Source organism: Rhinolophus ferrumequinum, chromosome 3 (assembly GCF_004115265.2).
Source record: "Rhinolophus ferrumequinum isolate MPI-CBG mRhiFer1 chromosome 3, mRhiFer1_v1.p, whole genome shotgun sequence".
In the NCBI taxonomy this organism is placed as follows: domain Eukaryota; kingdom Metazoa; phylum Chordata; class Mammalia; order Chiroptera; family Rhinolophidae; genus Rhinolophus; species Rhinolophus ferrumequinum.
The window spans coordinates 79,927,132-79,946,629 of NC_046286.1; the positions used below are offsets into that span (position 1 = coordinate 79,927,132).

General features: G+C 39.0%; 1 protein-coding gene and 3 non-coding genes across 4 annotated transcripts; all 4 read left to right on the forward strand.

The window, feature by feature from the left end:
• The first annotated feature begins 2,404 nt into the window (after positions 1 to 2,404).
• RPS12 (ribosomal protein S12) lies at positions 2,405 to 5,160 on the forward strand. Its single transcript, XM_033094492.1, has 6 exons — positions 2,405 to 2,514; positions 2,638 to 2,688; positions 2,854 to 2,970; positions 4,011 to 4,113; positions 4,562 to 4,663; positions 5,071 to 5,160. The coding sequence occupies exons 2-6, from the start codon at positions 2,675 to 2,677 to the stop codon at positions 5,131 to 5,133; spliced, it is 399 nt and encodes a 132-aa protein (XP_032950383.1). The 5' UTR covers positions 2,405 to 2,514; positions 2,638 to 2,674; the 3' UTR covers positions 5,134 to 5,160.
• Positions 3,209 to 3,281, forward strand: LOC117020908 (small nucleolar RNA SNORD101). Its single transcript, XR_004422743.1, has one exon. It is a non-coding gene; the product is annotated as a small nucleolar RNA SNORD101 (small nucleolar RNA).
• On the forward strand, positions 4,408 to 4,484 carry LOC117020919 (small nucleolar RNA SNORD100). The gene has a single exon (XR_004422754.1). It is a non-coding gene; the product is annotated as a small nucleolar RNA SNORD100 (small nucleolar RNA).
• On the forward strand, positions 4,809 to 4,938 carry LOC117020918 (small nucleolar RNA SNORA33). The gene has a single exon (XR_004422753.1). It is a non-coding gene; the product is annotated as a small nucleolar RNA SNORA33 (small nucleolar RNA).
• Positions 5,161 to 19,498: the final 14,338 nt, after the last annotated feature.

Sequence of the window (19,498 nt, forward strand, 5' to 3'; positions counted from 1 at the left end):
TTAGAACTGGTTCTATAAATAGGATTTAAAAAAAAAAAGCTCAGTTACAGTTCTAAGGAGGGAGGTTTACAACTAACAGAAAAGGTATTTATAACATGAAATATTAAGGAATAGGCCCATGATACTTGAGTCTACAGAATAAATTACAAGCTGCTAGAAAACAGAAACCAACCACAGCATAAGCTAAAAGGCACTTAATAATTTTCCCCTATATAAACATGTTTGGCAGTGATTATTTTCCCCATTTGTTTCCTGAGTTTTTACCAAATTCCCTGACTCTTTCTCTATATATATACATACATATGTATATATACATACATATGTATATATACATACATACATGTATATATATATATATATATATTTGGTGCGGGGGGAAATCTACTAAAATGCTTAGCATATCAACACTTATTAATTTTAGATAATGGGAAATTTGGTGACACACTATTTACCACATTCTTCCAAAAATACAAACGTGTTAAGATAACTTCCAAAAAAGCCAAGGAGGCATCAGTGCTTTTGCCTTTAGTCTTCCTTCCACTTGGAATACCCTCTCCTTTTCTCTCATTCTCCCTTTGGAGTCCTTTTATTATTTATTTATTGAGCTCTTTTCAAGTGCTGCCAGAAACCTTCTCTTACCTTTCCATATGTCGTGCAGGGTATCAGGCGGGGTCTCAGCTCCCGCTCCCCACACAAGAAAGCAGGACATGGTGAGGCCGAAAAGGAACACCCACGGAGCCATAGGTAGGGGAGTCATACCACTATATTCTCGCTGGCGGCTGGGTTGGAGACACAGGAAGCAGGAGCCACACTGTTCCCAACCCTCACTGCTCCACTTGCAGGCTCAGCCACCATCTCCTTGCTAGCCCCCATTTGCTGCTAGCGTAGCCACAGCAGTTATATTAGTGGCCAATGGCTCACTGGTTACAGCTGATGGCCAACTAGCCACAGCTGATGGCCATCCAATCACAGTTGATGGCCATTTACTACCTGAGCCAGCACCTTTCCATGTGAAGCCAAGAGCCTGGAAACTGCACTCCTGGCTCTGTCCCCACACCATATCATCCCCACTCCCCAACCCCCATGCCACTTTGTACTTCTCCTGTGGCCTTTAGGTATTTTATTTTTTGACTCAAATCCTAATCCCACCACAAGTATGAAAGCGGCAGGAATAAATCTTCTCATCTTTATAAACTCTGTAGCTTTTTTTTTTTAAGCAAAAGCTAAATAACTAATTGGATGAACAACTAAGTAGGTGAACAACTTTCACGATGAATTATAAATGAAAATTAAAGGCATTTGAAAAGCTAAAAGTGAATCATATCAATGTATTAAAATTCCAGTATATTTCTAGTCTGGTTAACCCTACCTCACACTCTTCTCGTTACCCATTTTTGTTTTCTTCTAGGCACTCAGTTTGATATTAACTGTTCGCTTTCCACTGGATCCAGAGTTGGCACCTATCACACGCTTAATAATTGCTACCCGGTTTGGTGACCTGTCAGGAAAGGAAGTTAAAACAAAAGGAAACAAAAAAAAAGACTGTACTGATTAGATTAGCCTGTATTGCATTGAAAATTAGCAGGGTGGGGAGGTGGTCAATCATTGCAAAGTTCAAAAGGTTGCTTCCATGGAAAACCAGTTTTAGGGTTCTTGGATTCTACTCCTAACTTCGCCAGTCCTGGATGGCGAAATTAATGCCGGATATCTCAAAGACTACGTTTTCCTCTCTGTTTTCAGACCCTATAGATTCCTTCCTGTCTGGTACATCGTGTTTTAAACGCACATATTGAATCCTGATTTTCGCGGGATAACGAATTCAGGGGACAATTTAGCATTAAAAAAAGAAAAAAAAAAAAAAGAAAAGCTTCATGTAAAACCAACCACCTGGGCTGGAGGTTCCACTTTACTAACACGTCGCCAGGAAAGAGGAATTTGCGATATGCTTGGCAGTAGTGAAAACGTGTTGGCTTTCGTTTCATGAACACACACACACACACACATACACACACACACACACACAGGCTCTTCCACAGAATGACACATTCACGGACATTCAGAGTGCCTTAGAGGCGAAGGGAGAGCGTGGCACTCAGGAAGGCCCACTTAGTGGGGACGACGGGAATTTCAACACGGCAGGGTAAGGGTTAAAACGGCCTCCCAGGACCAGGCAGACGACGGCGCATGACCGTTCTCGCGCTCCGTAGAATGAGCTCTCTGGGCCTCCGCACACATCGCCCCGGGCGGGGAAGGACGATGCGAAGCTGCCCGTGATGGTGCCTGTCGCGCCTGCCAGCGACCGGCAGAGCAGGATCAGAAGAGTAGTAGTATCCTTGTCTCAGAACCGCCTCAATCCGGAAACAAAAATTCTCGCGGCACCAGCGGAGACACCTCTGTCACGGAAGGGAGTGCGCATGCGCCCAGGGGTCCTGGGAAACCCTTAAATACCGTCATGCGTGTGCGTCCTGTCTCTTTCCCTGCCGCCGCGGAGTAGCGCGGAGGCAGCGGCTTGGGGTGAGTTGAGCTGGGCCAGCGTGGTGGTGATGGTGCGCGATTCGGTATCTTGGCTGGGATTGGGGATGAGTACCTGGGCCAGACCTGAACCCTTTAGTCGACCAGTCTTTTTTTGTATTACAGTGCATTCAAGATTCGGCTCCACCCGTAACCCACCGCCATGGCCGAGGAAGGGTGAGCCCGGGGCGGGGGTCTTGTGCGGATGAGGAGTAGGCAGCGCGGGCTCCGGGTTAGCTGTGGCGCTTTAAGCGTACCTGACGGACTTCATCCATAATTGCCGAGTCCACGGTGTCGTATACAGTGTGCGGGAAATTGACTAACCGTTCTGATGCGTTTCAGCATTGCTGCTGGAGGTGTAATGGACGTCAATACTGCTTTACAAGAGGTGCTGAAGACCGCCCTCATCCACGATGGCCTGGCACGTGGAATTCGCGAAGCTGCCAAAGCCTTAGACAAGTACGTGTATCAATCTCAATACTGTGGGTTGTTGGAACCGGAACAAAATCTGCAGCCGAGGGAAGAAAGCATCGAGTTCATGGTGTTAGCACAAAAGTTCTGAATGGCGTCCGTTCTACAGGAAACCTAGGAAAAGGTATCAGAACTCAGACTATCTCTGTAGCCCACTTAAAGTTTGTGGGTTTCTGTTTGGAATGGGGACGAACACTTTGATTCCTAGTCACAGTAAAACTACAGTGTTTGAATGATGACTCAAATTGTCGGATACCCCTTCACTCTTTCTATGAGTGAAACATAACAGTCTGACAAACCTGTAGGACGTGGGACTAGTTTCACATTATTTAGGGATAGGCACCCTATTTGGTAAATTGCAAACTAAGCCATCAAGTTAAATTAACAAGACTTAAAGATTAAAGAACGTTTTTTATAGAAGCATCTGGACTTTTAGACGAATTAAATAAGTGAAGTAGTAGCTGTTGTAGAAATGTAAATACGGAATATTTGTAAATATATTCGGTTTAGTCTTGGGGCTGGTTACATTGGCAAAACTGTGTGTGTTAACTATTTGAGCTGAACTTAAATGTACTTAGAAGTTTTTAAGCCAGACAAATGAAGTCAGTCAATAAACTTTGGTGTAGAGTAGACCAGCCAGCTGAATCCAGTGGAAACTTGGAAGTACTTCTTTAGGTCTTGTGTGAATCCCCTGCACTGTTTGTATCTTGCCAGTGTTGCAAAATACTAATGTCTGGGCTAGTAGTAAGGAACGACTGTAGTAGTTAGTGGTTCACATAACTGCAAGAGGGCGTGTTTTTGTCTTGGCCACAAGGTGGGGTAAGTTAGTTCCCCTAAAAAACTGTACTTTTAAAAGGTAGTTGAACACTTGGTGTTTTTGCAGATGATTTGAGTGAATATATATAACTCAGTTAAGCTTCATCAAATTGAATTAGTTTTGTTTGCCAGTGGGTGTGCTGCTCATGTAAAGTGCAGGTGGAGAGGATTTGGGCCTGAATTTTAACTTCTGTTGTATTTTTGCATTTCAGGCGCCAAGCCCATCTTTGTGTGCTTGCATCCAACTGTGATGAACCTATGTACGTCAAGTTGGTGGAGGCCCTCTGTGCTGAACACCAAATCAATCTAATTAAGGTAAGTTAACCCATCTAATCTGATTTATCTGAACTATTAAGAGGTATTTTGGCTTCATGAAAATTGGACAAATGAGTCACGAGTAATGCTGTCTAGTGATTTATGTCAGTCATAACCAGAGCAAATTTTGTAGTGTCCAGCTGACTGCTTTCTGCAGGTATGAAAAACATCACAAAAACTTAGTATTGTTGGCTATGCTAAAGGTAATAAAGGAAGCAAGCATTTACTCCAGTGTAAATAATGAATTTTGATGGTGTGGAACAAAACAGGTAGAATCCCTATAGGTGATCTTGTGCTGTACATGATGACAACTGGCTCCCTCTACTGAACTGCAGTGAGGAAACTGCCATGTCACCCTGTCTGACTACAGCTACCTTTTGGTTTTGATTGACTGTCAGTAGCATTAATATCTACTAATAAGGTGATTTTTAAAAATTCCCTCCAATAGGTTGATGACAACAAGAAACTAGGGGAATGGGTAGGCCTCTGTAAAATCGACAGAGAGGGAAAGCCCCGTAAAGTGGTTGGTTGCAGTTGTGTGGTGGTTAAGGTAAGTCACTTCATCTCTGGGGTGGAGGTTGTGCAGGTCAACTATTGAATCTGCGTTGTTAATTCAGGAACCCCTTAAAGGAAAAATATGATTCTCAGATTTCAAGTTTTCTGCCTTTAACAAAAGGGAAAATAAGCCATAATTCAAGCCAGCCAATAAATCTGCTTACCTGAATGTGTTTCTGCAGAAATTTAGAGAAAGCTGGCAATAGTAAAGCCATGTTACGAGCCTTAAAGGCATTGAAGTCGTTAAGGTCCCTGAAAATGGCTACAAGAAATTTTAATGGGGAACCATTTTTGTAAGACATGAGTTAGTTTTTTAAATCTTCACTATATAACAAGTAGTGCTAATGACTTGGTGAAATTTCTGAATGTTAGTTAAAAAAACCCTATATGACTTTTTTTTAGGATTATGGCAAAGAGTCTCAGGCCAAGGATGTCATCGAGGAGTACTTCAAATGCAAGAAATGAACAAATAAACTTGGCTTTTGTTTTTCATCTCTGTTTTGGTTTTGTTTTTCGGTTTTTGTTTTTTTGTGTGTGGGGAAGTAATACAAGGTCCCTGTTAATGAAGGACAAAAGATAATCATTGCAAAATAACTGGAAGCATGCTATTTATTCCCTCTGGTTTGTAAATGACAGCCTACTCTCCCAATCAGTAAGTAACTTAAGAGTTGGCAATTAAAACAACCGTGTAAGCAAAGATAGGCTTATAGTAATGGTTTCTTGGAGTGGACATTTTATCCATTATCATGACTGGCTTGGCCAGCCTAGAACCTGGAGAAATGGTCTGAGGCTAGTCAAGTATGGGTGTTAGTAAGTTAGAATCTTGGAGTTAGTTAGACAGGCCAATAGAAAAGTACAAAGGTGGCCACGGTTGGATTTAGGCTATGGGACACTAGAGAGTACATGCTGTCGGGGTGCTTATGGACATGCCATTAGGAAAGTCAGAGTGTTCATTGAACTAAGTGTTAGGTACCAAAACAAGATAATACTTAAACGTATGAGTATGAAATGTTGAGCCTGCTGAGACTACAGGAAGTCTTGTAAGGGGAATTTCTGGTAAATTAACAACTAGCACTTTGAATATCTCTCCCCCTACTTGGCCGGGCTTCCTGTACTGGGCATGTGTTAGGAAGCTGAACTTGAGCCAGATTTGGTTTTTGAATGCTCAACTGTGTCCTGTATTTATTTGCATCTTAGGAATTGACATGTTTAAGCCCTTTCCCAAAATACACCTTTAGATACAGTAGCCTCTAATATCACCAAAGGCTGGTTGTGTTTCACTGAATATCCAGTAGTGGAGTGAAGGGCCTTAAATGTGAACTCTAGAGCTGATGTAGTTTTATAAAGCATATGGGTAGGTCCCCTTACATGGTGTAATTTCAGGTTATTTTCTACTATTAAATGTCAATCTGAGCTATTTTGCTTTTCTAAGGAAAATGGTAAATTCTGTCCTTATATCAGCATCTATTCAAACATTTTGAGTCCTTATTCTGTATTTGGTACTGTTTGAGCTGTTGATGCAGTAACAAAAACTACCGTGTTTCCCCAAAAATAAGACCTAGCTGGACAATCAGCTCCAATGTGTCTTTTGGAGCAAAAATTAATATTAAAGACCAGGTTTTATTTTACTGTAATACAAGACCAGGTGTAATATACCAGATCTTATATTTTTGCTCCAAAAGATGCAGTAGAGCTGATTGTCGACCTAGGTCTTATTTTCTGGGAAACATGGTATATAGTAAACCTGCTTCACCTTTTATGGGAAATTCTGTGAGACTAGGGAAAAGCAATTTTTGATTAAGGCATTAAGTGCATTTCTACGTTTTCACTCACTGGCTCCTTTTTGAGATTAAGGCTAGGGACAGTTAACGCTTCCCACTGACTTCCAATTAAACCAGTATTGGCATCTGGAAGGAATTTTCCACCCATGACCCTACCACCTTCCTAAGTACTATTTACTGTGTCCTTCAAAATCAGTCCTTGAGATGGTGACCGTCCTCATTCACTTAGGTCTCTTGTGAATTTTGTCCTGCTCAAGTATGGTCACCAAGACCTTACTGGTAAAATCCAGTAGCTATTAAACAGCCTTTTTGTCTTGACCTCGGCTGGCATTTAAAAGTTTTGTCCACACTGGCCTTTGCCACATTCTGTCCCCTCTTGCTCGATGCCCACCCTTTTCATTATAGTTGCAGAGTTAAGGCTGTCGTCCTATTTCTCTATAGCTTTCCTGGGACATTGACCGCAGCTTTCGCTGTAGATTGATTTCTACATCTCTGTTCCTTTGTGTTGGCTCTGGTCAGTTCTAGACTAATGGTGTGTGCTAGACAGCTCAGGACATCCACTTGGCACCTGAAGTTTTTTTTTGTATGCCTCAAAGTGAACTTCCCCTTTAAAACGTTTTTGGTTAGAGGAAAGAAAAGCTATTGAACATCTAGTCACATTCTAGTGTATCCCAGGCTCTGCACCAAATGGTTAACGTGTTACTTCCTGCCAATTTCCCAAATTGGCATCAGGCATCCTCAGCTGCCTCTTATGTAGCAGTCGATCTCATCCAGATGGTAGCAGCCTCCCAACTGATACTCATGCAGTGAGGCTCTGCTCACCAATCATTCATACAACTCAGGGTTGTAAATGAAGTGCTCATACCTGTTTCTTCTCCTAACTGTCTAATTAGCTCCTGCTTCTGGCTGTAGTACCTTTTTCTTTTCTCTGCCTAGCAATCTCTTCATCCTTCAAAATCCAGATCAAATATAACTTCTTGTTACAGTTATGATTTGTATGTATAACATGGTATTCACAGGAGAGCCCTTCCAAGCTCTAGTGCCAGGGCGGAAGCAGATATGTTCATCTTTTATTGGGGGAAATAATAGTTTTATGAAACCTGGTGCTGTGTGCACTTAGAATCTTGTGGATACCCCACATGTGCCGGAAATGAGGTAAATCTGAGCCCAGCATTGATTTTTCTTACTCCCGTGGACAATGAGACTTGGGCATCCCTGTTCACTTTGGCTATAAGAACACTTGGAGCCAAATCTCCATTTCAGTTCTTAACTCTGTTCTATTTATTTTTGCCTGGTGTTGATATTACTAAGATTTGTATTATGTGCTTTTGTTAAGCCACTTTAAATGCTTTAAAAAAGGAACAAAGGCGTCCATAGAAAAATTGTAAAAAGGCTGTATTGTGCTGGTGTCTTAAACAAGAATTGGTCCATCTTGAACTGAAGTGTTGAGGCAATGGAACCATTAATATGGGCAGAGTTGTTAGAAACTTTTAGAAGAGTACAGAAACATCCAGTGTTAAGACGAATATAGCCCTTAAAGTGGAGCTTGAATTTTTTTTTTTCCCTTTTTAGGTGAGTGTACATAGAGTTGGGCTCCACAGAGTATGTTGAGCACACGCAAGCTCTCTTCCTGTACTCCTGAGACTTAGGAGAAAGGGGAGGATATTAATCAGGGAGGGGAAATAAGGTCACAGCTTTTACTCCCGCTAAGGATGGGGCAGGCTTATGGCTGAGAGGGGTAGGGCATTGTCCTCTCGTCCAGGATCCTCAGCTCAGTCCACCAGTCAGAACAGAACTTGACAGTAGTAAGTTCCTGCAAGAGCAGTGGAGGTGGCATGTCTGGGCCAAGGAGGTGCCCAAGAGAAGCCACCAGGTGCTCCCTTCTGTAGATAACCTGTTGGATGAAGTGACTCTTCACTGGTGGCCAAGTCCTTGGGACAGAGAGGTCATTGAGGTCAAAATTGATTAATCTTAATAGAGGGTGAGCAGGTATTTAGGACTTAGGCTACAATATACAGGTATACCTCGGAGATACTGTGGGTTTGGTTCCAGACCACTGCAATAAAGCAAATCTGAATGCTTTGGTTTCCCAGTGCATATAAAAGGTATGTTTATACTGTAGTCAATACATTAAGTGTGCAGTAGCATTGTCTAAAAAAACAATGTGCATACTTGTGGGGACAGAGTCCTTGAGAGCAGTTTCCTGGCTCTCGGCCTCACATGGAAAGGTGCTGGCTTGATTATTAGATGGCCATCAGCTGTAATCAGATGGCCATCCACTGTGGCTGGGTGGCCATCAGCTGTTACCGGTTAGCCATTAGCCACCAATATAACTGTCGTGGCTATTATAGGTATTTGGTTGGTTCATTGGTTGGCAGAGAAGCAGATGGCGGATTGTGGCTAGCGATTGGGTGTCGTGCAGAACCAGTGCAACCGCGGCAGTTATATCAGTGCCTAATGGCTAACTGGTTACAGCTGACGGGCAACTAGCCACAGCTGACGGCCATCTACTACCCGAGCCAGCACCTTTTCACGTGAGGCCGAGAGCCTGGAAACTGCTCTCTGGGATTCTGTCCCTGCAGTGGGGTTAACAAGCGCGGATGGCAGATTGCAGATCGTGTGGCTCCCGCTTCCTGTATCTCCAACCCAGACGCCAGGCAGAATATAGTGGTATGAACCCCCTATCCGTGGCTCCGTGGGTGTTCCTTTTTGGCCTCACCATATCCTAAGTTCTTGTGAGAGGAGCCAGAGCTGAGATCCCTCATTACAATACCTTAGTTAAAAAATATTGCTAAAAAATGCCAACCTTGACCCTGTTGGAAGCATGGTGCCGATAGACTTGCTTGAGGCAGGGTTGCCGCTAATCTTCAGTTGGTAAAAAACAGTTTGCAAAGCGCAATTAAGCAAACCGCAATGAAACTGAGGTATATTTGTGTTGACACATCAGAGTATTCAGGACTGGGACTTGAGCTCCCCAAGTAAAATCACAACTCCTATTTAAGAAACGAGTTACACTTCAAATAGCATAAGCACAGCTAAATTCAAACTGCTTTATTGCAAGGGAGATGTTTGGACCAGCGTTTTATCTAAAACCTACAGGGCCTAATCACAGTCAGGTTGAAAAATTGCATTAGAAATGTAGTCCTTGCTTGGTAAAGGATTAGAAACCAGGGAGGAGAGGGAGCCTAATGATTCCGTACCTACAGTAAAGGGGCAATTTTCTAAACTCGTGGCATGAAACATCCGTAAGAGTATTTCTCTACTTTTTTCTTTGGCTCCTTATTCGCTGACCATCTTTATCACCGCATTCCTAATTTGATTTCCATAGCAAATTGGCTTTGGGAAGGGAATGTACCTGAGAAGAGCAGTCATTTTATGGGTAGAAACTCAGTCTCAAGTTTCCTCTTTCTATCTGAACTAAACTGCGTTGGAAAATGTAGAGGTGGAGGCCCTGTGATCATCTTGTGACCCAGGGGTTCTGTTGACCTTTGCATTTTTTGATAAAGGGAGAGGAAAAATTGTAAAGCATCAATTCAGAATGTCTTTAGTTACAAGAATACATGTATTGACCAAGTGCAGGTAAAAGAATGGTTCTCTGTATTTATCACAGAGCTATTACTGTGTTTCCCCGAAAATAAGACCTAGCCAGACCATCAGCTCTAATGCATCTTTTGGAGCAAAAATTAATATAAGACTCTGTCTTATATTAAAATATAAAATTAAAATATAAAATTAAATATAAAAATAAAATAAGACCCAGTATCATATTATATTATACCCGGTCTTATATTAAAATAAGACCGGGTCTTACATTAATTTTTGCTCCAAAAGATGCATTAGAGCTGATGGTCCGGCTAGGTCTTATTTTCAGGGAAACACTGTAGTAATACTTTTATTGGTTGAAGCAGGAGAAGGAGGTAAAATGTGGTACATTTACATAATAGGGTTATGGTGACATAAAAATGGACTACAGAAGGAAATTGTCAATGTAAATATTTTTAAAGCAATATTCATAATGTACAATATGAATGTGTTTTGTAAAAATAATGAAGGAATATAAGGGTGCATGCTGGCAGAGAAGAGGAAAATGGAAGGATATACATCAGGTTTTAATGGTTGTTTCCAGAAAGGTGAGTATTTTGGTTTTCCTTTTGTTTTTCTCCTTTAATCAACATGTATTGCTTTTGTCATAAGAACATTTTTAATTAAAGAAATTATGGTATAGGACATTCTTGGAGTTGATTTTAAGTACCATTAATACAAAAGTTTTAAAAAATGGTATGTTCTGTGAACAAGTGAATTTACTCATCTAGTAAAATTGAATTGTAAAAAAACGGAACAGCTTTAAAAAACTGAATGCCGACATAGCCAGCAGAGGGCAGTAAGAAGCTGGTGGCTGGTGAAGGATCTCAGTGGAAAACAAGCTGAGATAAGAAGCAGTGACCACGGCAGGCTCCTCTTAGGAAATGACTCTTCTCCCACTTTTTTTACTTTACTATTTTTGGTTGCATCTGCTTTTTGCCTTGATCTTGCAGAAACGTCCTCAGCCGGTGAAGTCGTTTCATCATGTGCTTTAGGAGGTTGTCAGCTGAGGTGATGCCGCTATGTGTACTAGGAAACTGAAACTATGACATATTCCTAGAGGATAAGGTTTTGATCTATAGTAGTGGATTGTATGTTTTTGTTAGGCAACTTTCTCATCAACTGTACTGAGAATTTGAAGCTACCTGAAGACCAGAAGCTATCAGAGCAGGCCTGTTCTGGAAAATGGGCATAACTTGGAGACTACCAAGGAAACGGTTGTACTTTGGACTTTGTGATCTCCCCATAGTAGCTCCATGGAAGCACTGACTTAGTTCCATGCTGTATCTGGTGCCTGGCTTGGTGTGGTAGGCACTCAAATATTTTGTTGGATGAATAGATTTGACCTGCCTATTTATTTATTTATTACTTAGTTCATTTGTGGGCTTTCTTCTCAGGCTTAAACTCACCAGCGTCTTTTGACGTTTTAATTTCTCATGTTCCTTTTTTTTTTTTTTCTGGCAACAAAAGTGAAATTCTCAAGTTGGGCCTCTTTTAGACTAGAATGGTGCCAAGCTGTCTTAACTTCCCTTCACTCCAACACCACTCTTGGGAGTGGAGCGGAGAAACATATCCTATCACAATATGGGGTGCATAGCTCTAAGAGTCTGAAAAAATAATTTTAAAAGCCACTTTGAGACCTGGGAATAGTAAAAAGCACATGAATTCAGGGAAACTATTTTTACACTGCAATAATTTCTTTTTGAAGCCTATTTATCGAGACACATGCCAACAGCAGAGTATTGTACGAGTGATGTGAATTAAATCTTACACAAATGTAGTATTTGTCTTTTTATTTTTCCTTCTCTCAACTGCCCTCAACTGAAATTTACAAACGAATATAAAAATCCTGTTTGTACCTGGTTGGCTTGTTAGAGAAAAATACTGAGTAAAAGGCCTGTGATATTTCACAGTGCTGCCACCAGGTTAAAAGGAGCAAAATGCACATAAAAAATAAAAATAAATATGAGATCCATAAGGGAAAAATAAAATATTTCCATAAAAAAATGCTGCAAATGTAAAACCCTGTCTTTTAGATGTGATGCTGGACATACTTGGTGAGTTTCAGGAGTCAGCAGATGTTTTGCTAAATGGGTGCATGTTGTATCTTACTGGGAGGTTTTTATCCACATGTGGATCATAAAGTGATGCAGTTATGCCATTATTTCAGGAGGGAATACATGTATAATTTTTAAGAAGAAATTAAACCCTTTTCTATCCTCACCCACAACCTGCATTTTGAAATAAAATCATCCAGTTCAAAATTTTATGTTCCAAATTTCTGTCAAGTAAAAAGTCGAGAAATTTCACTCTAAAATAAACATGAAAATGATATAATGTGAACCATGCTAAAGTGCAGAAATGGAATTCAGAGCCCTAGGTGGAAAGAAAACATGTATTATTAAGTCGTTTGGATTTATAAATAACCGTGACCAAGGCATAAAAAGCATACGTGTTACCGTGTTTCCCCCAAAATAAGACCTAGCTGGACCATCAGCTCTAACACGTCTTTTGGAGCAAAAATGAATATAAGACCTGGTCTTGTATAATATATAATATATATAGCATAATATAGATTATATAGTATATAAAATAATATAAGACCCGGTCTTAGTTTAATATAAGACCGAGTATTATATTCATTTTTGCTCCAAAAGATGCATTAGAGCTGATGGTCTGGCTAGGTCTTATTTTTGGGGAAACACGGTACTACCTTTCCTGTTGCCCAATGTCATTTGAAGAGTTATTCAAAGCATTCCGGGTTGTATTGCTGCCATCTGGAGTGCTAGGTAATAGAATGCAGGACAGATGTAAGTTTAGCTAACATTTAGTTACACTTTGAAACTATCCTGTGGGTGACAATAAAAATGAAAAAAAGGAATAAGCTGGTCTTCAAAGAAAGTTCTATGTTGTGGTAAAACTGCTGAGTGTGTTTCTCCTGTCACAACAGGACCTTCGGTGAAGCAGAAACCTACCTGACCAATGGTCCCAGTACCCGTTAGCATAATGACAATGTGAAAATAATTGTTCAGTTTATTTGTGGCAAATGAAGGTAAAACTTTAAAAGCAAGCTGTATTTCTGGGGGGAGAGGAAGAGAGGAGAGAAAGGAGATGCAGAGAAAAGAGAGAAAGAGAAATGGAGATGTAGCGAGGGGTAGAGGAGAGGAGGGAGAGAGGAAGAAGGAGAGAAATGTATTCAGGTTATAAATTAATACAAAAGACTTATTTATTACACACTGATTATTTTCTTCAGTCAAAAAAAAAAGAAAATGTCAGCATTCACCTTTGATTTTGGAAGGTCAGCAATCACTTCACATTTTAAATCCTTAGTTGAAAATAAGTATAAATGAGCTGAATATTGGCTGACTGGTTCTCCTTTTACTGCGTTGGATAGAGCTCCGGGAGTTGTGTTCCCTGGTAATCACAGACAGTCTCAGCTGAAATGGTATTTTATTGAAGTGAAAGTGTTCATAATCATTACCAGTCGCCAGACTTGTACTCGTGTGATGAAAATTTTTCTAAGCAGCAAAATAAAAAATTTCATCCTACCTATACAATTTAACTCTATCTTCCTTGTAAGGTATTCAAATTTGGAAATTAACAGCCAGTTTGGATGACAGATGCAAACTCTTTAAGGAAAAAAATACATTTAATAACATTTATATTGCTTTGTCTAAACTGGAAAACAAACGACCAACCTAAAATCCTCCTAAACTGTAACATAAACAAAAACAACCCCTATGTAGGGTTGAGTGGAAGAGCACATGAACCCTCTCTTTTAACCCTGTAATTCTGATTCCTTGATTTCTGCCTTGATACCTTGATAATGAGAGTTAAGCAGTTGTGCAAAGAAATAATAGAGATATCTTTTACCCTAACATTTTGCTATCTTAAGCAGTTCCCAAGTTATATCGTGTTTGATTTTAGTCCTTTGTATAGGATCTACCAGGAAGGACGTCTTATGTAATTGTGGCCTCTATTTAAGACTAACCATTTAGTATAAAAAGAAAAATAAGTATATGTCTATAATATCTATCATAAGTATCTCCCAAAATTAGTTTATTGCTAAATGATACAAAATTTAGGGAATTAAAACCAACTATCATAGTATTTACATAATGACGTGTTATTCTTTAATACCATCACCTAAAGTAATCATTAATGGCAATCATGGTAAATTATTTTCGGAGAGTCAGTAGCTACTTTACCTCTGTTATCATTACTGGTTGTGTTATTTTCTAGAAGTAACTATGTGGGCTGACCAAAAGTAGGAAGGTCAGGTCAGGTTACTGGCCTTCTTATTTTCTTCCTGTATTTCTGGGGAAGATGCTTTTTTATTGCCTAGAGAAAATTAGGCGGGGAGTTTAGGTAAAGATTTTCCCATTGCAGACTGATTGCAGTTCGAATCTGAAGTTCTCAGGTGGAAGGACCCAAGAAATGATCTTGTGTGGTTCCCTCATTTTCCAGCTGAAGCGACAGAGCCCCAAACCCCAGGACATGCTCCAGGAGCCATTGCACATGTGGGTAAAGTGACTCATTATAGGAATTGTCATTTTGGTGAGGCTTAAAATATTCTACAGGTAATGTGTAGAAGGAATACATTTTGTAAGTGGATGTGGGTGTGAAGAGTACCAGTGATGAGGACCACAAACGTACGATGAGTCTATAAACACTTTAGTACCTGAAAATGAAGCTAACAGTGGCAATTTAGTTGGCTTCCACAAGAGGTATACATATACAGATGTGGAAGAATGTTTATACAAAACTAAAACGCACAAGCATAATTTTCTGCAGGCCATTATTTGCAATGCTGTGGACCTTGAGTTTGTGCCGTATTTTCCTGATCTGCACTGATTCCATATTATCCAGGCTAACCACAGTGATGCAGAGTGGTTAAGTTTCCTGAACTAGACACTTGCTGGGCCCTCAGTAGAGAAGTGAACTAACAGATCCAAGGATGTGTCTTTTAAGAAAAGGGAAGACAAGGGGGAGCTCTTGGTCCAGAAAAGAGTGGTTTGAAGAAAACCTGTCTTGAAATAATGAGGGTGTGTTTTACAAAAGATTACAGCTAGCTGCTTTGACTTGCCATTAAATAAAGGAAAAAAATTAGTCTTAATTTTAAGAAGCACTTTAAAGGAGGAGTGTTGCCATCTATAATTGATTGGTAGGGGAATTGACCTCTTTTGAAAGAATCCTGGATTAGTTATTCATGCTTTGGAGATACAGTTGGCAGAATGTTGGTAATGTATGCAGAGAAAAGCTTGCCTCTTAAGGATCTCTTTAAGGTGAATAGACTCTCATCCTAGGCTAGAATACAGTTCCTATCCACAAAAATCTAGGAAGATAATTGCGTTAACACACCAGTGTTACTGATTTATAGAGCTATAACAAGAGCAAAGGAAAGACTGTTTTTTGAAGGTACGGAACTTTTCTGGTTTTCAGATTCTGACATTTAGGGATGAAAAGATGCTTTTGAACAGTTCCTTTGTTTTCTTGTATTTGTACTTCGGTAAAATTCCAAAATAAGACTAACTTCTGTTGTTCTTAGCTTTTGTTTTCCATGTACTCTCTTTGTGAGTATTTCTAAATTTCGAATTGGAGAGAAATCAATTTTTTGAGTACACTTTCACTAATACTAAAATTAATTGTATACGATTGTTATTTTTAATATCTTGAAATGTTTTATTTATGTTTACATTGTACAAAATAGATATTGAAATTAAGGTCATATGAAAGCAATAGTCAGAAAAATAAGAACTACCAATTTAATTTCTAAACAAAAACTCCAAAACGCTAAAATAACTGCTATCTAAAGCATATCAAATTTAAAACAATTATTATGGCACTGCCCTTTTGAATAAAATTGGTTTTAATTTACTGGCTAAAAATATTTATGAAAGCAGTAATCTAGTTCGTAGTTTTATCCAGTTCCACTTTGCATTTCCATTTGTGGGTAATTTCATTACATTCTATGCAGTGAGCAGGAGATGGCAGCATTACTTCAGTGGTTCCAGAAGAAGGTCAAACTGCTCCCTTCTGTAAAGACAAGATCGGGAGCTGATGGAGAGTAGAGCTATAGCAGCAGGTGCTGCAGTGTGTCTATCAAGCAGGATACATAGAAAACAAATGTGAAATAAAACTATTTAATGCCTCTGAATGCTGCAGATTTTTACGCATATTTTCCAGTGTAATAGCCCCTTCCCTTGTAAAAATGAAATGAGTCAGATGTTGAGATTTTTATGGGATTTAGAAAGCTGTACATGCTTAACAAAGAACTTGACTCTACAGCTGTGGGATTTTTAATCCCTTATTTTTTTTCTATGGAGTAGCAATTTTCTAAGAACACTACTAATTTTCTAAGACACTCATCTTCCTTATTTCTTCTTCTTATTTCTTTTTTATGGAGTAGTAATTTTGTAACACTAGTAATTTTCTAACATGCACCTTCCTTAGTCTCGAATTTCTAAACATTTTAAGAGTAAGGAATAAGGAACCTGGGTCTCCAGTCCATAAAAATACATATATGCACTTGAAACCACTACTGTCTGTTTTGTGACAATGTTAGTGCAGGAGAGAAAAGATTAGATTGGTGAATTTACGAGCCTCAAGGTCTCAAGGACTCGGCTTCATTTTAGTATCTGATTTGGTACCTCTCCTTGAGGAGGCAGATTCCAAGGATTATAAACCTATAGTTTTATATTCCTGGATTAAAGTCCTGGGTTAAGAAATACATAAATATACATCCTGGATATTTTGCTGAAATACTTAAAATGTATATATATATATATATATATATATATATATATATATATATATATATACATATATATATATATACACACACACACATATAAATTTATAGTTGTTATGTGTGTAAAGAACTTATTCTTTCTTTGCTTTCTTCAGGACATTTAGCCAGTTATTGGAAGAGTACCTGGAGAATCAAAACTTATTGGCTTTACGAAAAAGAGGAGAAAATGAAGGCCTAAATAGGAAGTTTTCTTGCTACCTATCTTAGGTCCTTACCCTGGTTAAGAAAGAAAAGACTCAAAGGATTTTTTAAAATTGGAATATTGCATTCCAGCCTTTACCTTCATATTAAAATTCTGTATTAGAAGTTTTGTTTAGGAGATAATTTCCCAAACCCTACCTTTACAATATGAACTTCTGTTGCTCATTTTCATTAACCTTTGATGTTTAATTTCTTCATGTCTGCATATAATCTGCTTTGAGCAATGCTTGCTTTTTTCTTTATTTTGAGAAAGCAGCCCTTCCACAATGGCATACACTTGATCTGTGTGTACTAAACAGAACATTTTATTAACATGATAACTTTTTTCATTAAAATCCTGGGTTAAGAAATATGTAAATATAGCTTTTATGGGTTCACCACAAACACAAAGGTGAACCTGAACACAAAGGTCTACCATTTGGCAGCTTATATCACTGCAAGGCTACTATATCAGAAATAATGACTTGAGTGTGAGTTTGAATAAATGAAAACCATAGACATTTAATCATAGTTCAGCCTCCATAAATAGTAGGAAGGGAATATCTGATCTTAAAACCTATTTTCACCTTTTGCTTTTAATATGCTTGGTCTTCTCATTTAATAATTGTGAACAGAGACACTGGCACTAATTTTCATCCTTTTTGACATACTAAGGACTTTAAAATGGGATTTGACAGATTTTTGGTGTGTTTTTAGGGCCAACCAGTGGGCATCAGATTGATTAGTAAGGTTGTTATGATGTCCATTTGAAAAGTGATAACTAAGACAGGAAAAGGCAATGGCTTAAAATATACTGGGGGTGCCAAAAAATGTATACACATGACTTGTATTAATCTTTTATTATAGATATCTATTGAGTATTACAATTTTAATACAGTTTTTTTCCCTTCTTAAAAATGTGTATACGTTTTTTTGGCACCCTCTGTATACATGAGAAAGAGGGAGGAAGGGAGGGAGGTAGGGAGGGAGGCAGGAAGGGAGAGAAAGAGAGAGGGAGGATGTTCAGCTCATGCTAGCTTTATGGTCAGGGGTATTTGGTGCGAATCCTGGCTTTGCCAGTTAGTGATTGTGAGATGCTAGAGAAGTCATTTAGCTTATATCAATCGCAATTCTTTTTCTCCAAAATAGGAACACTAATTTTTGTTTTATGGGTGTTGTATGAAGATTAACTGAGATAATACATGTAAAGTGCTTAGCCCAAAACATAAATAATAGTGGTTAATATGATGATACAGAATTATCTCAGCAGAATTAAAACTGTCCATAAAACATAATCAGATTACTTTTTCTTTGCAAAGCCCTAATCTATATAAAGATAGTTTTAAAATCAGTTAAAACTTATGATATCCCCTAAGGAATAGGTTATAACTTTTAGTCACATGGTGCTTGACACAATATATTTATGTAACCTCAGAAAAGTCTTATAAATATCTTTCATAGGCCATGGACTTCCCAGTCCTATGGGTTTCATAGAAGCTGGTCTAAAGATTATTTAGAATGGTTATAGAAAACTATTGTGCCCAGTGGGACTTGGTCTGTTCAGATCTTTCCTCTTGGCTTCAGCTCTCCGCTGTGGCTTTGTGCCTCCACAGATAGTGTGCCTGTTAACAACATTGCTTGTGGCCCTTTAGAGCTATCACTGAACAGCATTTCTGAGACAGGACATTCATTTTTGTACACTCCTTACATACTGGATGTTTAACACAGCATGTTACTTTTCATTTCTGTAGATTTTTGTTGTTGTTGTTACTTATGAAACAAAATGAGTCTAAATATTTCCAAAATCCAGGCCTTTTGTCTTGAACTCTCTTTGATATTGGGTCCTTTGTGTTTTCTTTCAATTACGATTTAGGTGTTTGAGCAATGAGGTCAGATAATGTCCCTTATTCTGCATTCTTCTCTCCCTGACTTTTCTTACGTCCTCAGGCTTCTTTTTGGCACAGCCCATATTAGCTTATAGATTGCATATCCAATTAAGTTTCTTGAAGGTGGGGAACATTCTTCCTATATGCTTTCCCAATGCCTAATACGATGTTTTGTTCAAAAGGTGCTTTAAAAATGAGGACATGAATATGGAGTGTGGTCGTATTTTGTGTATTGGGGATACAAAAACTGCCAAATATGGTTAAGTTAAAAAGGGGTTCTTTGTTCTGGAAAGATGACAATTGAAAATTATGACAGGAGGGCAGTTGGTTAACTCAGTTGGTTAGAGCACAGTGCTCTTAACAAGGTTGGCAGTTTGATCCCCACGTGGGCCACTGTGAGCTGCGCCCTCCACAACTAGTTTGAAACAACTATTTGACTTGGAGCTGATGGATCCTGGAAAAATACACTTAAAATAAATAAAAGGTTTTTTGTTGTTGTTGTTGTTTTTCTTTTTAAAGAAAATTATGACAGGAAACTTACATGGTACAGTTTTCCAATTATAATTTAGGCTATATTATGTAAAAATTAA